Source organism: Scyliorhinus torazame, chromosome 19, assembly GCF_047496885.1.
Source record: "Scyliorhinus torazame isolate Kashiwa2021f chromosome 19, sScyTor2.1, whole genome shotgun sequence".
Classification (NCBI taxonomy): Eukaryota; Metazoa; Chordata; class Chondrichthyes; order Carcharhiniformes; family Scyliorhinidae; genus Scyliorhinus; species Scyliorhinus torazame.
In genome coordinates, this window is record NC_092725.1 from 125,197,362 (window position 1) to 125,217,712 (window position 20,351).

The 20,351-nt window shown below is 43.8% G+C and overlaps 1 protein-coding gene across 1 annotated transcript in view; it reads right to left on the reverse strand.

The window, feature by feature from the left end:
* otogl (otogelin-like) overlaps nucleotides 1-20,351 on the reverse strand; it is a 170,884-nt gene that overhangs the window by 147,162 nt on the left and 3,371 nt on the right. Inside the window, exons 5-12 of the mRNA XM_072483997.1 lie at nucleotides 19,908-20,113; nucleotides 18,169-18,296; nucleotides 15,495-15,601; nucleotides 15,217-15,323; nucleotides 14,042-14,167; nucleotides 3,451-3,559; nucleotides 3,152-3,198; nucleotides 2,332-2,477 (exon numbers count right to left, since the gene is read on the reverse strand). Of these exons, the coding sequence (XP_072340098.1) occupies nucleotides 2,332-2,477; nucleotides 3,152-3,198; nucleotides 3,451-3,559; nucleotides 14,042-14,167; nucleotides 15,217-15,323; nucleotides 15,495-15,601; nucleotides 18,169-18,296; nucleotides 19,908-20,113 (976 nt within the window). The remainder of the gene's footprint in view (nucleotides 1-2,331; nucleotides 2,478-3,151; nucleotides 3,199-3,450; nucleotides 3,560-14,041; nucleotides 14,168-15,216; nucleotides 15,324-15,494; nucleotides 15,602-18,168; nucleotides 18,297-19,907; nucleotides 20,114-20,351) is intronic.

Here is a 20,351-nt window from a genome sequence, read left to right on the forward strand (position 1 = left end):
TGCTGCCTGCCGCTTCCAGCCCTGGCAACCTGAAGATTCATTCTTGGCTTGGTAATCTTAGGTAGCCCTCTGTTCGAGATCTTCATCTTGGCCTGACCTGTTTAAACTTTGAAGTGGCTTTCTCACTCTGAACTGCCCGGCCTGACAGCTGATGAGCAGATCAGGCGGTTCAGTGAATAATCAAGTCAGGAACACTTTCCCCTTCCTCGCATATGCTCCCTCAGCCTCTGCTTTTGAAACTGCTGCTTTTTGAAGAATCAGAGCCTTCCTAGAAAGCCACAACACTTGAAATGGTTTGAAATCTGCGATCCATTGAAATGATAAGCAATCATTCAATTTCACAGTGGAGTACATTTAACTAGCCTTTGATTGACAGCTTAATGGTTTAAAGTCAGGCTGGAGGTTTGTTTATTTATCTTTCCCTTCACGCTTGAAAGTATCTAAGGTACCATCTATTAATTCTAACCACAATGCTGATAAACATTCTTGATATGATTGACAGTTGCTGACCACTTCAATAATGCTAAGTGCTTTCAGTCCTTAGAAAAGAAGAGGTGAAACCATTCAGCTGTTTGCATGATCCCACCGGCACTGGGTGGGAAGCTCACTAAAGCCAGTGGGAGCAGAGACTGGGAATGGCCCCCAGCGCAAATCCCGTTTTTGGCCCAATGAGGGATTTTCCTCCAATCGGGATTCCTCAGAAGAGGGAACGGAGAATCTGCCCTGAGAGTAAAATGCAGCTGGATTTAATGGTGGTGGCGGAGATCTTACCAGCCAGCTGGACAGCTGAGGGGAGCCCATGAACCTTCTTTTCGAGAAGGCTGTCTGAATTAAATATCACTCAGGCACTTAGTGGACAGTAATGGACCGTCCCTGGGATCGAACCCCAGGGGCCAAAGCCCACCCACTGAGAACTGCTAGCCAATCAGAGGATGAGATGCTGTTTTTGCAAAGCTATACCTGAGCAGCGTAAATTTCCCAGCAGCATGAGGCAATTCACCATTTGTGGGGTATTTCTTCCTCGTCACAAATTGCTGAAAAATGTCAACATTAATAATGCTGCATGTTTTTATAGACCCCTACAGTGTAGAAGGAGGCCATTCGGTCCATTGAGTCTGCACCAATGCTCCAACCCTCACCCTATCCCCATAACCCCACCTAACCTGCACATCTCCGGACTGTGGGAGGAATCCAGAGCACCCAGAGGAAACCCACACAGACATGGGGAGAATGTGCAAAATCCACAAAGACTGGAATTCCACTCAAGGCTGGCATCAAACCAGGTCCCTGGCGCTGTGAGGCAGCAGTGCTAACCACTGTGCCACTGTGTATTCAAGTATTCAAATGTTCTGATTCTTTTCAAGATTCTTAATGGAGTGGATATGTTGAACCTTGACAATTGATTTCAGATTGCCACAAACTATAGAAACAGGGGCAGCTGTTCCAGATTTAGAAAAGGGGGAATATACCAACATTTTAGATTTGACTACCTTATATATCATAGATTATCATAGAATTTACAGTGCAGAAGGAGGCCATTCGGCCCATCGAGTCTGCACCGGCTCTTGGAAAGAGCATCCTACCCAAGGTCAACACTTCCACCCTATCCCCATAACCCAGTAACCCCACCCAACACTAAGGGCAATTTATCATAGCCAATCCACCTAACCTGCACATCTTTGGACTGTGGGAGGAATTGGATGGTGAATATAACAAATGGACTGCCCAGAGGCAATGCAGGTAGATAATGTGGAAAATATTAGATGGACTCCCTAACTTGTTTTGTTCCTGTAATTACCATTGTTGTCATGCTTACTTTGATGAAAATGTTGTCAACATTAAAATAACTGAAAAATAAACAAAGCTTGGTTGCTGCTGTTCACTGAATGAGAATTTGTATCTTTCAAGATTTGCAACAATTTGTTTGGAGTGTTTTAATTCCCTCCCCCTAAAATGTTTCAAACACAAATGCACGGTAGCTTAAAAGATATTCTGAAATATGGCCATCGTGAGTCATCAGGCCAGTATAACTTTACACATAATTGAAGTAATTCAGTTTAAAATAAATGGAGATAGCGAGTGCCAGCGACTTTGGTAATCAATTGACCAGATTATAAAGCATTTTTGTGAAACTAGAAACTCTGTTGCAAAATGTACAATATCTAAGTGATTTGCAACAAAGTGTCAAAGTTTCACTCTCTCATTTTCTTCAGTTTCAGTCAAATTAGAATACACGCACTTGCACACACATAGGTAATTTAAGAGTCAATAGGAATTTTAATCCGGCATCCAAAGGTTTTCAATTAGAAGAAGAATTTTTAATTCTGTTACCTGACCACAAGGCACATTCTGTAAGGTCAGGGTGAACTTGTTACTTCTGTGGCTCTTTGCGAAGATGTACTGGCATGTTCCAAGAAATGTAAAAGTTCGACCATCAAAAGTAGTAAAATGCATGTCTCCTGTGACTGAGCATTCAGCTAAAAGAAAGGAGCGTTTATTACACAATTCTGGGGGGGATTTCAAATTTTCCTAAGCACAGAAAGAAAGAACTTGCGTTCATAGATTGTCTTCCATGTCCTCAGGAGATCCCAAAGCACCTCACAGCCAATGGATTTGTCTTTGAGACAATCACTGTTGTTAGGTTGCCAAACACAGCATTTCATTTGCACACGGCACATCAAATGAGATGAATGACCAATTAATCAAGTTGATTGAATGTTGGCAGGGAAACTGAAACAAGTCCACTGCCCTTCATCAAATAGCGCTATTCAATACTTTAGATTTAACTTAACAGCAGCATTGAGCTTGGTGTAATGTACAGTCCAACAGACAGACCCATTGACAATGCAAGAATTCCTTAGCACTACATTGAAGTGTCAGTCTAGATTAGTCATCAAATTCTGGAAAGGAATGTCACCCCAAAATCTTCTGAATCAAAGCAAGAGTGCTTCTAAAAAGTCTGGAAATATTAAAGAGAAATCAATATTCTTCATTGTGAAATTTGAAGGCATATTTTAAATGTGTCAATCACCATCAGTCTGCCCAATTAGGCAACATTGACAGATTACTTGAAACTAAAATACATTAAATTAAATTACAGTATTGTTATGTTAAGCAGGTACACAAAATCTGACAGAGGAAACATTCGTACCTGGGCAATCATTATCCGTGCAGTTCCAAACACCACCATTGCAAATGCTGCAAACATCAAACATGTTATTGTTTATATCTAAACACCATACTTGACATACAACATAGAAACATACTAAAGAGCCAAGTGAATTACTCAAATTAGAAAAGAAAGTATTTAATGACCACAAAAATAATTAACATTAATAAATTAGCCAATAACACACCATTAAGGTAAAGTTAATTTTTGTGCTTCTCACTTTTACTATTTCACAATCTACCTTTGGGGTCAGTAAGTTGCCTTTCAATATAGAAACATACCACATATTGCAGCCCTCCTGTAAATGAGATCCTATCGGATAGACTGTGCCATGGTATATACATGGACAGGTGGATGCGGATATACAAGTTCCATTCTCCATGACAAGACCTAAACAAAATTAGAAATGCATACATAATATAATTAGTACATGGTTCACCCTTCTGTAAGTCGGCAGAGTCAACGCTATTTTTTTCATTCATTTGCGGGATGTGGGCGTCGCTGGTTAGGCCAGCATTTATTGGTCATCCCTAGTTGCCCTTCACAAGGTGGTGGTGAGCTGATTTCTTGAATCACTGTAGACCCTGAGGTATAGGTGCATCTACAGTGCAGTATAGAGAGGACGTTCCAGGATTTTGACCCAGTGACAATGAAGGAACGGCGATATGAAATGGAATGAAATGAATGAAATGAAATGAAAATGAAATGAAAATCGCTTATTGTCACAAGTAGGCTTCAAATGAAGTTACTGTGAAAAGCCCCTAGTCGCCACATTCTGGCGCCTGTTCGGGGAGGCTGGGACGGAATATATTTCCAAGTCAGGATAGTGAGTGGCTTGGAGGGGAACTTGTGATCCCATGTATCTGCTGCTCTTGTCCTTCTAGATGATAGTGGTCATGGGTTTAGAGGGTGCTGCCTAAGGAACCTTGTTGAGTTCCTGCAGTGCATTCTGCAGATGGTACACACTGCCATCCATCTGCGGCGGTGGTGGAGGGATTGAATGTTTGGGGAAGGGGGTAGCAATCAAGGGGGTTGCTGTATCCTGGATGCCGTTGAGCTTGAGTGTTGTTGGAGTTGCACTCATCTGGGCAAGTGGAGAGTATTCCATTACACTCCTGACTTGTGCCTTGTAGATGGTGGACAGGCTGAGGGGAGTCAGGGGGTGGAAACCTACCAGAATTTGGCAAAGTGTCAGGCTCAGATTGAAAACTGGCATGGAACTCTCCAGTTGCATAGATCGGTTTCCTCTCCAGACCTTAGCCTCTTGAAGGAAAAATAATGAGTGGGCGGGGTTTTTGCTGCCACTCTTTCGGGGCGAGGCCTAGGGCACAATTAAAGGATGCCCCAACAAAACTGGGACCGAATGACCCCCTCCCACAAAGGTATTGGGAGCTTACCCCCACCCCTGGACAATCATCGGGGGTTAACCCTGACCAGGCAGTGCCAACCTGCGCGAGGGGGCATCGCCAGAGGAAATGCCAGGACACTGCCCGGGTGTGTCCCTCTCCCCCCAGGGGCTATACTTACCTTTGCACTCCCTGATGGAGCTCTCAACTGTTCCTTATTTTGCAAAGCCTGTTGTGATTAATATTTAGTGAGGGTGGAATCATGTGGTGGGGAGGCCCGTTAATACTATTAAAATTTTTAAAAATACATTTAAATAAGGTTCCCGCCCTCTCTGGGTCAATTACCCTTTGAGCGAAGAAGCCTTTCCTCATCTTAGTCCTAAATGGTTTACCTAGTATCCTGAGACTGTGGCCCCTGATTCCAGATTCCCCAACCAGGGAAAACATCCCCCCCCCCCCGCATCTAGTCTGTCCAGCCCTTTTTATACGTTTCAAGCAGATCTCCTCTCATCCTTCTAAACTCCAGTCGAACCAATCTCTCCTTATAGGACAGTCCCACCAACCTCGGTATCAGCCTAGTGAACCTCTGCTGCACTCCCTCTATAGCAAGTATATCCTTTCTTAGATACTGAGACCAAAACTACACACAATGCTCCAGCTGTGGTCTCACCAAGGCTCTGTATAACTGCAGTCAGACATCCCTACTTCTGAACTCAAATCCTTTTGTAATGAAGGCCAACATGCCGTTTGCCTTCCTAATTGCTTGCTGTACCTACCTCTCCACTTTCATTGACTGATGCACCAGGACATCAAGATCCACACTTTGTGGATTTGTACATCCACACTTCCCAATATATCACCATTTAAATAATTCCATGCCATTCTTTTTTTCGCACCAAAACGTATAATTTCACATTTAATCGCATTGTCCTGCATCTGCCATGTGTTTGCCCACTCACTCAACTTGTCTACATCACCTTGAAGCCTTGTTGCATCCTCTTCATAACGCCAGTGAATATAATCCTAACCGACCTAATCTCTCCTCAAGAGGTCAATCTCGCCATCTCAGAAATCAGTCTGCTAAACAGTCTTTGCACTCCCTCTATGGAAAGAACATCCTTCGCTCTCCCCACTGCTATTTGTGTTGGCTATAGGGCCACTGCCGATGGTGCTGAGAGCGTCAAAGGACTGGCAGGGGATAGTCCGGGGGGTGTAGCACAGGGTGTCGTTATATGCAGTCGACCTATTCTTGCATATTTCTGACCCATTGGGGGTGAATTGGAGAGATTATGAGGATTTAAAGGAATTTGTACGGTTTTTGTGGTATAAATTGAATATGGGTAAGAGTGAGGTCTTTGTGATTCAGGCGAGGGGGCAGGAGAGGAAATTTTGGGGAATGCCGTTCAAAGTGGTGGGAGGGAGTTTTCGATACTTGGGAATCCAGGTGGCGTGGGGGTGGGAGCAGCTACATCAATTAAATTTGGCCAGGTTAGTGGAGTAGATGAAGGAGGACTTTCATAGAATCACAGAATCACAGAATTTACAGTGCAGAAGGAGGCCATTCGGCCCATCGAGTCTGCACCGGCTCTTGGAAAGAGCACCCTACCCAAGGTCCACTCCTCCACCCTATCCCCATAACACAGTCACCCCATCCCATAGGTGGGGCATGCTCCCGTTGTCACTGGCAGGGAGGGTATAGACCATAAAGATGACGGTTCTCACGAGACTTTTGTTCATATACCAGTGTCTTCCTATTTTTATTCCAAAAGCCTTTTTTTAAGAGGGTCAATGCGGTGATCTCTGGGCTTGTATGGGCAGGTAAAACCCTGCGAGTAAAGAAGGTGTTGTTGGAGTGGAGCCGAGGTTGGGGGGGTGGTGGTTGGCCGTACTGAATTTTAGGAACTATTATTGGGCGGCAAATATAGCTATGATTAGGAAGTGGGTAGTGGGGGAGAGGTCAGTGTGGGAGCGGGTGGAGGCAGCATCATGTAAGTGCACAAGCTTGGGTGCACTGGGAACGGCACTTCTGCCGTTCTCGCCGGCTCGGTACGCCACAAGTCCCATGGTGGTGGCGGCTTTGAGGGTATGGGGACTGTGGCGGAAGCATATGGGAGTGGAGGGAGCGTTGGTACGGACCCCAATTTGTGGTAACCATCGTTGTTTGCAGGGGAGACTGGATGGGGGGTTTCGAAGATGGTAGCGAGCTGGGTTGAACGGTTAGGGGACCTGGTCGTTGATGGCAGCTTTCCGTGCTTGGAGGAGGAATTTGAACAGCCAGGAAGGAATGGGTTCCAGTATCTGCAGATGAGGGACTTTGCACGGAGGCAGGTTTTGACCTTTCCGCTTCTACAGTCTCAGGGGACCCAGGTAGTTTCGTAAGTGGGAGTGGGGAAGGGGAAGCTCTCAGAAATTTATCAAGAGCTCATGCAGTGGGAGGGAACCCAGATAGGGGAGGTAAAGCGAAAATGGGAGGATGAGTTGGGCAAGGAACTAGAGACAGGTTTGTGGAAGGGTGCTCTGAGTAGAGTCAATATGTCCTCGCCGTGTGCCAGGCTCAGCCTGATACAATTTAGGATGGTCCACTGGGCACACATGACGCTGGCCCGGATGAGCAGGTTTTTTGAAGGGATGGAGGACAGGTGTGGGCGGTGTACGGGAGGGCCCGCGAATCATGCCCACATGTTTTGGGCATGTCCAAAGCTTAGGGGATTCTGGCAAGGATTTGCTGATGTCATGTCCATGGTACTAAAGACAAGGGTGTCGTCGAGTCCGGAGGTGGTGATTTTTGAAGTTTCGGAAGACCCGGGAGTCCAGGGGCGAGAGAGGGTGACGTTTTGGCCTTTGCCTCCATAGTAGCCCGGAGGCGGATCTTATTGGTGTGGAGGGACCTGGAGCCTCCGAAATCGGTATTATGGGTTAGTGGCATGGCCGGGTTTCTCAGGCTCAAGAAGATCAAGTTTGCCCTGAGAGGATCGATGGTATGTACATGGGCAGGTAGATGCAGATATACAAGTTCCATTCTCCATGACAAGACCTAAACAAAATTAGAAATGTACACATAATATAATTAGCCCATGTTTCACCCTTTTGTAAGTCGGCAGGTCAACACTATTTTCTTCATTCATTTATGGGATGTGGGCTTCGCTGGCTAGGTCAGCATTTATTGGCCTTCCCCAGTTGCCCTTCACAAGGTGGTGGTGAGCTGATTTCTTGAACCACTGCAGTCCCTGAGGTATAGGTGCATCTACAGTGCAGTACAGAGAGGACGTTAGGGTTCGGCCGGAGGTGGCAGCCGAACATCTTTATCGACTTCCTTAGGGAAAATTAAGCTATTTGCAGATACGATAGGGGGGGGGGGTTATTTACAGTGTTATGTTTGCATTCAAAATTGTTGTTAAAAAATCACAAATGCCTCAATAAAGTGTTTTTTTTTAAAAAGAACATCCTTCCTCAGATAAGGAGACCAAAATTGCAAGTAGTATTCCAGGTGTGGCCTCACCAAGGCACTGTATAATTGCAGTAAGACATCCCTGCTTCTGCACTCAATCCTCTTGCTGTGAAGGCCAACATACCACTTGCTTTTTTACTGCTTGCTGTATCTGCAAGCTTATCTTCAGCAACTGGTGTACAAGGACACCCAGGTCTTGTTGCACATTCCCCTCTCTTTATTTATAGCCATTCAGATAATAGTCTGCCTTCCTGTTTTTGCTGTTACCAAAATGAATAACTTCACATTTATTCACATTATCCTGCATCTGCCACGCATTTGCCCACCCACTCAGCTTGTCAAAATCCACGAAAGCATCCCTGTATCTCCCTCACAGCTCGCCCTCCCACCCAGCTTTATGTCATCTGCAAACTTTGAAATGTTACATTTAGTTCCCTCATCCAGGTCATTTATATATATCGTGAACAGCTGGAGCCCAGACACTCAACCCTGCAGTACCCCACTAGTCACTGCCTGCCATTCGGGAAAAGATCTATTTACTCTCACTTTCTATTTACTGTCTTTTCAACTAATTCTCAATCCATGCCAATACATTACTCTCTATCCCATGTGCGTAATTTTTGCCCACTAACCTCTTATGAAGGACCTTATCAAATGCTTCTGAAAGTCCAAATACACCACATCCATTGGTTCTCCCTTATCTATTGTACTAGTTACTGTACATATTATTCCTGCTGTGGTCTAACTAGTATCTTGTACAAGTTCAGCGTAATCCATAAAACACATCTTCCTCCCCCCCCCCCTCCAGCAGCATTCCACAGGGACCACTCCATCCGTGACACCCTGGTTCACTCCTCCATCCCATCCAACTCCCAATCCCCTTCTCACGGCACCCTTCCCTTGCAATCGGAGATGGTGTAACACTTTATCTCCTCCCGCCTCACCATTCAGGGCCCCAAACATTCCTTTCAGATTGAGCAGCGTTTCACTTGCATTTCCTTCAATTTGGTCTATTGCGTTTGTTGCTCCCAATGCAGTCTCCTCTACATCGGGGAGTTTAAACGCAGGCTGGTTGACCACTTTGCGGATCACCTTCATTCAGTTCGCAAGCATGACCGCAGCCTTCCTGTTGCTTGCCATTTTAACTCAGCACCTTGCTCGCATGCCCGCATGCCTGTTCCTGCCTTGCTGCAATGCTCCAGTGAAGCCCAATGCAAGCTGGAGCGGCAGAACCTCATCTTCTGGTTGAGCATGCGGCAGCCATCGGGAGTTAATCTCACAGTTACACTTTAATATCTAACACTTTCTATCCTTCTTTAGCTCTGAGAGTCAGAGAGCCGAAAGGAATCAAAATATTAACTCTGCTTTCTCTACTTACAGATGCTGTCCGGCCTGATGAATTTTTTCCAGCATCCTCTTTTCTTGTTTCAGAATAACCTACTTGCTCTTGTACTCTATCCCCCTGTTAAAAAAGCCCAGAATACTATTTGCTTTATTAACTATTCTCTCCACCTGTCCTGCCACCTTCAATGATGTATGCACATATTAAACCAGGTACCTCTGATCCTGTTCCCCTTTTAGAATTTTATTCCTTATTTTCTATTGTCTGTCCATGTTCTTCCTATCAAAATACATCACCTCACACATTATACTTAATCTGCCACCTATCTGTCCACTCCACCAACTTGTCGAGGCCCTTTTGAAGTTCTACACTGTCCCCTTCACAGTTTACAATACTTTCAAGTTTTGTGTCATCAACAAACTTTGAAACTGTCTCCTGCATACTAAGATCTAGGGCGTGAATATATATCAGGAAAAGCAAGGGTCCCAATACCAACCCCTGGGGAACACCACTGCAAATCATCCTCCAGCCCAAAAAATAGCCATTAACCATTACTCTCTGTTTCCTATTATTCAGCCAATTTGATATCCATGTCACTACTGTCCCTTTTATTCCATGAGCTACAACTTTTCTCACAAGGCTGTTGTGTGGCACTGTATCAAATGCCTTCTGAAAGTCCATGTGCACCACATCAACAGCATTACTCTCATTGACCGTTGCTGCTACATCTTCAAAAAATTCCATCAAGTTAGTTAAACACGGTTTCCCCTTTAGAAAACCATGCGGGCTTTTCCTAATCAATCTACATTTTTTCCATGTGACTACTAATTCTATTCCAGATAATTGTTTCCATAAGCTTGCCCATCACTGAAGTTTAAATGACTGGCTTGTAACTGCTGATCCTTGCAACCTTCTTTGAGCAAGGGTTAGCATTTGCAATTCTCAATCCTGTGGCACCTCCCCTGAGTCAAGGGAAGACTGGAAAATTATGGCCAGTGCTCTTGCAATTTCCATTCTCACTTCCTACAGTATCCTTGGATGCATCTCATCTGGTCCCGTTGCCTTGTCAACGGTTAGTACTGACAATCTATTCAACATTTCCTCCAATTTTGAACATTTCTAGTGACAGAGTTTCCTTGGCTGTCACCATATCCTGGGTAACATCTACTCTTTGGTAAAGACGGATGCCAAGTATTCATTTAATACTTCAGCCATGCCCCCAAACTCTATGTGTAAATTTCCGTTTCAGTCTTTAAACGGCCGCACTTCTCCTTTTACCACTATTTATATTCCTAACATAGACTTTGAGATTCCCCTTTATGGTGGCTGCCAGAATTTTCTCTTAAACTCTCTTCGCTTCTCTAATGTGCTTTTTCATCTCCCCTCTGAACCTTCTATATTCCTCTTGGTTCTCAATTGTATTTTCTACTTGACACCAGTCATAAGTACACTTTTTCTTCATTTCTATCTCCTTTTTCATGCAGAGGACTCTGGATTTGTTTGCCCTACCTTTCCCTTTTAAGGGAATATACTTTGGTTGTGTCCAGGCTATATGTGTTCAGCTGCAGTTTTTCTCTCCAACCTTTTGTTCCAGTCTAACCAGTTGAACCAATTCTGTTCTTGCCCCGTTGATGCCAGCCTTGCCCCAGTTAATTAATTTTACTCTTGTCATGTGAGGGTACCTTTAAGAACTGGATGTTTAAGGAATGTACCTTTAAGAAAACAGTGATGTCATAGAGTGGGTGGAGCTCAGCTCAGTTCAGCCATTTTGAAGTTTCAGTGAAAAAGTGCCTGGCTTTGCTCGGAGCAGCTAAAAAGTGCCTGGCTGGTTTTGCTGAGAGCAGTTTAAAAGTAGAAAGCCAGTTTGAGACAGCAGCTTGAGAAGCTCTGGTTTGCTGTGATCTGCTTGAAGGGAGAAAGCCAGGTTTGAAAAAGCAGCTTGGGTGTGTCAGTGTGTTTCCAGAGAGTTTGCAGGAAGAAAGCAAGGTGCTGAAGTCAACCAAGCATATATATCTCTGCCATAAAACAGAAAATATATATTAACTGTGACTGATGTGTTACTGTTTTGAAGGTCTGAAGCCTTTTGGATGTTTGAAGGAACATTTTAAGGAATTATTTACTGTTGCAATATTTTCTGAGTTATCTTTGAAGTAAGGGGTGTTAAGAGATCCAATGTTTATTTAAGATGTTAAGTTGAGTTCATGGAATAAACAGTGTTTTGTGTTTACAAACCCACGTGTCCATAATTGTAATCCCACACCTAGGGAAAAAGCCGTGTGCTAGGAAAAGCAACAAATCCATTAAAGGGAGAGGTTGGTTGAATTCCATGATACATTTTGGGGTTCTGAAAACGCCTCGCCCATAACATTCTGATTTGCCGATTTTCTTTTTCTATCATGATCCAAAAGCTTATCATACAATGCATGGTTTCCTAAGTGTTCCTCCACTGACACTTGATCTACATGGCACACCTCAGTCCCAGTCTACATTCGAGTAATTAAAGTCCCACATTAAAACTTCCCTTATAATGTTTGCATCTCTCTACATCCTTCTCACTAGTTAGCAGTCTATACTACACTGGGAAATTTAATTGCGCCTTTAGTTCCTTAGCTTTAGCCAAATTGATTATGTCCTTCAACCCTCTGGGACACCCTCTTTCTCCAGCACTGCAATGCTCTCCCTAAACAGGACCACAACCCCACCCCTTCCTTCCTTTCCTCTCTTTTCTGAATCCCTTGTACCAGGATTATTTAACACCCAGTTCAGCCCTTCCTTGCGCCAGGCCTCTGTTACCAACAAAACATGCGCCATCTAATGGAAACGTTTCCAAGTATCATTTGTGGCGGGCTTGACTGGGAGTTTCACCCCTGCTCTGTCGGCGAGTTCCCCGCTGCTGTCTAACCGCACAGTCACCTTTTTAGGCTCTGGGGAGTTTCTCCCCGGTCAAACCCACACTTCGAATTATTTCCATCACTGGGGAGCTGAACTCACTGGCCTGACCGGCTCCTCAGAGAACGGACCGCCATTTTGAAAGGGTACCCAGATCTCTAAATGAGCTTGTGGGTTCCCCCCCCCTCCTCCCCCCCCCCCTTCCCCCCCCCCCAACTCATGGGCAATGTCACCCCCCACATACATGGGTATCACGCCACACCCTTCCAAGTGTTGACACCCTGCCTATGGCGTCGCTGAGGGCCCCCCTTTTCATGCCTTCCCACGCCCCTTTTGCCCTCCTCTTCCAGGACCCCCAGCCTGGCAGTGTCAAGGGAAGAAGAAGAAAGTAAGAGCGATAGTGAAAGGCATTTCTGTGGCCGTAGACGTGACTCCAGGTTGGTATGGTGCCTTCTTGGTGCTGAGGTTAAGGATGTCACCCACCCAACATCATATTCCCACAATGCAATTCGGTCTGTAACTCCCCAATCGTATTCACTATACTCCGTTTATTCACAAGCATTATTCAGTAACCCTAATTTCGACATAATTTCTTTCTCCTAACTTATTATTCGTTTAAAGCACTCCTAACAGCACTAGCAAAAGACCCACAAGGAACCCAGTCCCAGGTCTGTTCAGATATAACCCATCTGGCTTCTACAGGTGCCACCTTCCGCAGAGCCATTCACAGTGTCCAAGGAATCTAATGCCCTCTTTCCTGCATCATCTTTCCAGCTCCACATTCATCTGCCTTATCCTCCTAATTCTGTACTCACTCTCAAGTGGCACTGGGAGCAATCCCGAGATTACTACCTTTGAGATCCTGCTTTCTAATATTCTGCCAAACTCCCTAAGTTCTGATTGCAGGACCCCATCCCCTTCCTGCCTAAGTCATTGGTACCAATGTGGACCATGACCTCTGGATGTTCATCCTCCCCCAGAAGAAAGTCCTGCAGCCGCTTGGTGACATCCTTGACCTCAGAACCAGGAAGGCACCATACCAACCTGGAGTCACATCTACGACCACAGAAACGCCTTTCACTATTGGTCTTACTTTCTTCTTCCTCCCTTCCTGTACTGCTTGCGGTGTCAAAAATCTGGCTCTGACTGCAGTGAGTGCAGTAACTAATGTAGTTTCATTAGCACAATTCCCCTTACAATAGGTTCAGCAGGGCCATTAAATATAGAAAGCAGTGTAAGAAAAATCACACAAATATTTTCCCCTACCTCGAGAACTATGCAAGTAAGGCACCTGGCACTCGGGGGGGATTTTACCCAGCTGGGGACTCGATCCCGTGGCGGGGGAGCGAACATGGGAGTGTTTCCCACTGCGGTGGGAAAGCATACCAAATCTGCTCGCCCCAATCTTATTAATTATGCAACCAATATGTTTTGCGTTGTTCTGTGTTGGTGCAGGCCTATCTGCTGTCCTATCTGCCCGCCATATTGAAAAAGCACCGACAACACTGACACACTATTGAAGAAAGAAGCTGGACCGCCTGAGAAAGAAAATGGATCTCTGGGAACATTTTGAGGCTGGAGGCTGGAATCTGAAAGGTCCACCAATAGGTGCCCTCCCCGCCCACTGCCGTGGTGTTTCAGGGTCCAAGGTTGCCAGCAGCCTCCATCCTGAACTCCAGAGGCAGCCCCGGGCATCATTCAGGCGCGTCCTGGCACCTGCACGCCACATTGTTCCAGATGTGTTTCGCACCGGCGTGTTTTCCCGCTGGCATGGGTGAGCGGGCTTTCATCTGCACCCCGTTTTTGTTTTCAAGTGAACATTACAAAAAGGCATGAAATGGTCTTACCATCTGGACAGTAACAACCATCGAGGCAGAGCAGGCTACTTCCCAAGCACTCCTTTTCAAAGGTGCAGGTCGGTGGACAGCAGCTAATACAATCGCGGTGAACAAAACTATCTTCACACCGATCAGCTGAAATACAGCACAAATTCATCACAAAAACTTCGACACAATACAATTTGGAACATTTGAAACTTACTAAAGTTAAGAGCAAAGGCTTAAACTGTTTCAATCTGCACCATTGTGCAACAATGTCATCCGGCATCTATGTGAGAGTGTCAGAAATTAAAGGAAGCACAGTTTTTCTAACTACTCGCTTTTCTATGTGAAGGTGGTCTCCTTTTATGGAATACTAATCGTTCTTTATGAATAGAACAGTTTCATGCTATGCTAGGTATCAAGTTCATTCCATTCAGGTAATCGGGGGTCGGACCTGCCTTTGGGTAGAGAACAGAAAAAAGAAACACCAGGAAATGTTATCATTTTATCAGAAAAAATCTGGTCATTAGACTTGAATATTCATCTGGGTCTGCTCTCAGATTCAGACTAGACATTGCTCGGCCAGTCCATGTGCACGCTAAGAGGTCAGAGAAATGGGGACTCGGGCTACATCTACAGGTAGCTCTCCTGAGCAAAGACGTCAGTGCGGAGTTGCATGCCTGACAGTGTGAATGGAGGGGCATTGGAGTTGGCTACATGGTGAGGACTGCAGCTGAAGGTTTCAGAGAGGTAGGTCCGTCTAGCTCATCCGTCTGGCTGATTTATTGATGGAATCCTTCAACAAGCAGGAGGCCCCTAATTTACACAGTTAAAGGTCCTAATGCCGGTTTCAAACATCTTAAAGTAAAGACCCTGTAAATATAGCAGTGGGTCAAATACCTACACAGATTGACCACAGGCCCCCGAACTGCTAGGTTGTAAGACTTTCACTCCTTTATGTCTGAACAATTAGCACATTCTGATTTACAGCCACCTAGGTACATTAAAGATTTATGCTTCATCTGTTCTCTCCCTCATATCCAACCTTTTTGCAAATTAGGTTAAGTAAATGCTTACGCAGAATATTTTTAAATTCTTCATTTTGTTCATTAATTTATGACATCATAAAAGGCCACACTATGTTGGTGTGCTTTAATATTCAAATGTAATTAAATACTAAAAACAGCATGAAGAAAACTCACTGCAAGCGGGAAAATCATCTCTCCAGTCCATTATGGGATGGCCTGCATGAGAGCATGCCCTGGCATACTCTGTTATCGCACGACAATGGGTTTCACTGTCATCCATCCTGTTTCACAGAATAATAAACTTATTTGCCACCCAACGTTATTTTTTTATCAATGTATCTGATAAATTTTTAATATTCATTCACGTACCATATTTTTTCTTCTGAAACACAGAATTTCTTACGTTTGACAGAGAAGAGAGGAGCTGATTGAGTTAGGAATTTAATACTTACATGCACAGGTCATTAATACAACTGGCAATGTAGGAGTTAGGTTGAACGTATTCTCGACAAGTAAAGAAGGGAAAACCAATTAGAACTTCACATTTTGCAACGATACCCTAAATTAAATTTTTAAAAAGTGACATTTAATAAAAGCTTGTGGCATTCTTTTCTAAAATAAATCTACGAGATTAAAGTATGCTATAATTTACACTGTGCATTGATTCAGTATATGTTGACAAGTTAACCTCTGTGGTCAGAATGCAATTCTTGATTATAAGTATGTGAAATGAATCAGCATGCACTACTAAAACCTTCCTTACGCCTTTTTCCTTACATTATTTATCTTCATACAACGTAACAGAATTCCCTTTCACCACTTCATTCATTTAGCCATATTATGTAGATTATTGCAGTGTTAATTTGTGTCAGGTTGGCACTGCTGTCACCTCTGGGCTCATAAGCTTCAAATAAGGGACGGGACTCTCTGGTTCCCCAGCTATGTGTTTCTCAGTGGCGTGCCGTTCAATGGCAGTGGGATTCTCTAATCCTGCCCCTTGTCAATGGTATTTCCCATTGAAGCCACCCCACATCATTGGGAAACCTGCAGGGAGGGGGTTGCGCCGCCGTGAGAAAAGAGAGTCCCAACGGTTGGAGAATTCTGGCCATGAGCTAGTTCAGTTAGATATGAAACCACGCATCAGCTTTTCACAGAAAGGTCAGTGGAAATAAGGAACAACCTCTCCCAAAGATTGTGTGGCTGCATCAATTAACATTTTCCAGATTTCGTCAAATATTTTTAGATGAAGGAATGTGGAACAACGGCAGATCAAACAGATCAGCTATGATCTAATTGAATGACTAAACAAGCTGGAAGGACTGAATAGCTTCACCCATTTTCTATGCCACAAGGCTACGGCATTGAGACCCACAACAGGACTTAAGCAAACCACCACCTCTATTAAATTTCCTCTTGACTTTCTCTGTTACAGTGAGTATAATCTCAGCAATTAGTGGGCGCAATTTAACAGGAAAGAAAGAGTCCCACTTTGGGGGTGTTTAGCCGGGGGTTTCCCAGCGCCTGCAGCACCTCAAGGCAGGGCACCCCTGGACCCGATCTCTGGCATGGGCAACCTGCCACCTTGTCACAGCCAGCCTGGTACACTTGGCACTACCAGGTGCCTGGATGGCACTGTCAGTATGCCTAGGCTAGCAGTGCCAAGGTCCCAGGCTGGCAGTGCCATTAGGGGATCTCCAATGGCCTGGGGGACCCCTCCCAGCTTCTATTACGCCTGGTCCAACATTATGTGGACCACTGCTAAACAGCGCCACAGCGAGGTCTCCCAGGCACAGGCGTTCGATCCTGGGCCTTGGGAGACTCCAGCGCATAAATAATTAAGTGGGCCTAACGGCGTACTTAAATATGTAAATCTAGGTCCCACCCAGTGAGGCCAAGATCCAGCCAGATCACAATGCCTTGCAAAATCTCACAAGGCGTCCCTAGAGTCACAAATCCCGCGGGTTTAACGGCCATGTCGTCTCGAATCGGGCGCGGCGAGGCCGTACGGTCGCGCCCAATGTTTCCTCATAGCTTTCTATACCTGAGATCATCTTAGTGAATCTACATTGTATCTTTATGACTTTATTGTTCTTAATATAAGTGCCCAACACTGGATAGTATTTTGAACATTAAGTTGTATATTAAAGGTGCTGACACAAGAGCCTCTCATGAAATTAATTTGATTAATAGATTAACCTTTCAAAACACACGTAATTATACGTACTATATATCATTCAAAATACACCCTTAAACCAAGATATTTTATGATTTATCAGGGAGACAAATTCTCTAATTAAACTCAAATATTAGTCTGCTTCCTTAGGCACATTTCAGTCGGGCATGTGCAAACCAAGAGCCCTGAGGGCCACGTCCACAGGCTGTTCGTCACAGTAAGACATCAATACATTGTCCACGTTCTTACTGTAAGCCATTCATGGGCTGGAGCTGATTGCACGGTAATGACAATTCAAGCTGAAGAATTCCAAGGGGGCCAGGCCTTCCCAGTTGATTACCAATTAATTTATTGATGGCGTCCTTTAACAGGCTCTAAGCCCCTGATGTACATACTAAAGGTCCAAATGCCTGTTTTAGGGTGCCCGAGAATACAGACCTCACAAATTTAGTAGTGGGGCCAAACATTATGGTTTTGAGCCGATTGGCAGACTTTGTTCATAATCATAGAACCATGAAATAATTACACTGAGAGGCCATTCTGCTATTGTGTCAATGTCAGCCCTTTGATACTGCAATATTCAGTGAGTGCTCCATTAACAGGTTATGGGAGGTTGACATGAGGCCATATCCATCTGTTCAGATGGACATTAGAGATCCACAGGCATTGCTCTTAGCCAACATTCCTTCCTCAACCAATACTGCAACAAAAAAAAAACTGGTGAACTATCTTTTTTACCTCACAAACATTTGTAAGACAGTTAGGATGGAACAGTTGCCATGTTTACTTGCAGTCGCCACACTCCAAAAACTTTGAGAAGTGTTCTGAGATGCTTCAATAAGATAAAGGGGCCATTTCAATGAAAGTAATACTATATATCATTTACTTGCGTTCAAATCATGTTTAAAAATCCAACAGATTTTCACCAATATAGTAACTTAAAAGACACTGACACTAATTAGTTCTCCTTTGTCCCGACATGGACTAGGGAAATCGAGTGAAACAGATTCACACGGAGCTTCAGAAGGCGACTGTGACATCCAGCTGTTTCCAAAGATAGCAACATCTTCAGTCAGCATGCCTGAGAAAATCAATACAGTAACATTAGCTTCATTCAATGGTTATCAAAAGTCCCTATGTGAGAAACCTGTAAATATTGATCGACTCCCAGATTCCCAGTCTTAATTTCTGGAAAGACATCTAATACATCTAATCTAGGATACAAGACCAGGGATGTACTTCTGAGGTTGTATAAGGCTCTGGTCAGACCCCATTTGGAATATTGTGAGTTGTTTTGGACCAGGGATCTAAGGAAGAATGAGCTGGCCTTGGAAAGGGTCCAGAGGAGGTTGACAAGAATGATCCCTGGAATGAAGGACTTCTCATGTGAGGAGATAGAGATAAATAGGTTCTTGATTAATAAGGGGGTCAGGGTTTATGGGGAGAAGGCAGGAGAGTGGGGATGAGAAACATATCAGCCATGATTGAATGTCGGAGCAGACTCGAAGGGCCGAATGCTCCTATGTCTTATGGTCTTATATCCTAAAAATGTGCTATTATAACAGAAAGTAATTGTTTTAAAATATCTTTTAACGACTCTTTTATTTATTACAGAAGGATATTGAGAGGATTTCTGGCAATTAAAGTTTAGATTTGGTGGAAAGAAAGTATATTTTGTCAAAGCTTTTCATTTTGCACTCACCAGGACATTCACGAGAATACAATGTAAGAAAAAAATCAACAAATTGATGTTGTATGAGAAGAGAATGCTGATTGGTTGGCAAGTGGACTCTGATTGGTAGAGGTGTTGAGATACAAATTTCAACAAAAAAGTCTCTTTTATTTTCTCCAGTGATACTCAAATTCTGAACTACCAAACAACTGTTAATTAAAGTCCACTTAATTACTGAAGACAAGGGAAATAATCTAGGTCTGGAAGTCATTTAAGAGTTAAAATATTGATTTCCAGCATCAGGGAATAAGGGGAACTGAGATGCAAGGCGAGACCGGGATATAATGGAAGTTATCTCCACCTTTTGTATCCAAATCTAGAAAAGCATCTTTTATGACCCCCGTTTAAGATTTTTATTTTCACAGTAGCCATGATCATAATTGTGTCAATTACAATAAATTTATGATCAGGATTTGTACCCCACTGAGAGCTCAGTTGACATGTCCCAAATTCATTCAATTTGGAACACTTAGAGTTGGCATGTGTTCTATGAGCATTCAAATATAGACCTCATGTGTGAGCCATACCATGCTTTAGTCTAGAGTTAAGATGTATTTTTCTGACCAACACAGTGGAACAGGTTTAAAAACAATTAAATTATCCCTTCACGTTGGATTGAAAGTCAACTCATTGCACTGCTTCCTCAATCACAGAGTTGTTGCTTCCAGCTTTGCCCCTGTGATTTCCCCAGATGGTAAGTTTTGAAGTTTAACCAGTCCATTGGTGTAGGCTCCGCTTCCCCATGGGAGGGACGTACTTACAATTCTTGCAACAAACAGTTCTTCATATAAATGGGACGGGGAAGGAGATAAATTGGAATGCAAATCAATCCAATCTTACATTACACAGCATCCCTCTTAAGAGTGATGATAGGTTAGATGTTTACCTTCTGTAAGGAAATAGTGGGGATTTGAATATGGATGTGAAGAAGGAAATATGTTACCAACAAAAATTACTTACTGTAACTTGCATTGAGATCATCAGACATATCTCCATTGTAATTACCACACAGACCACAAGGTTTGCCTTTATGCTCTTCTGTAAGCTTCATATAAACGCCAGAGAATCCATCCCATGCCAAGGAAAATCCAAAAGTTGTCTTCACAAGAATGTAGTCAGCTAGCCTCTCAAAGAATGCATGCCTAACAGTCTGAGGCAATGGTAATCTTTAAAAAAAAATGTTTAAATAAAATAACCATGATTGTAAAGAATACCTCTAATTCGTTAAAAGATTGTGTCTAAGAACAAAAATAATACACAGCAGATAGCCAATGGTGTTGGCCATGTATAGTCTGGAGCACACTGGATCTTGACGATCTGTGGGTCTTCTAGGATGGAAGTAATCTTAAGTCTCCAAGATCGCAAGAGAAGGCCCACAAAATGAGCAAATATGTCAAATCCCAG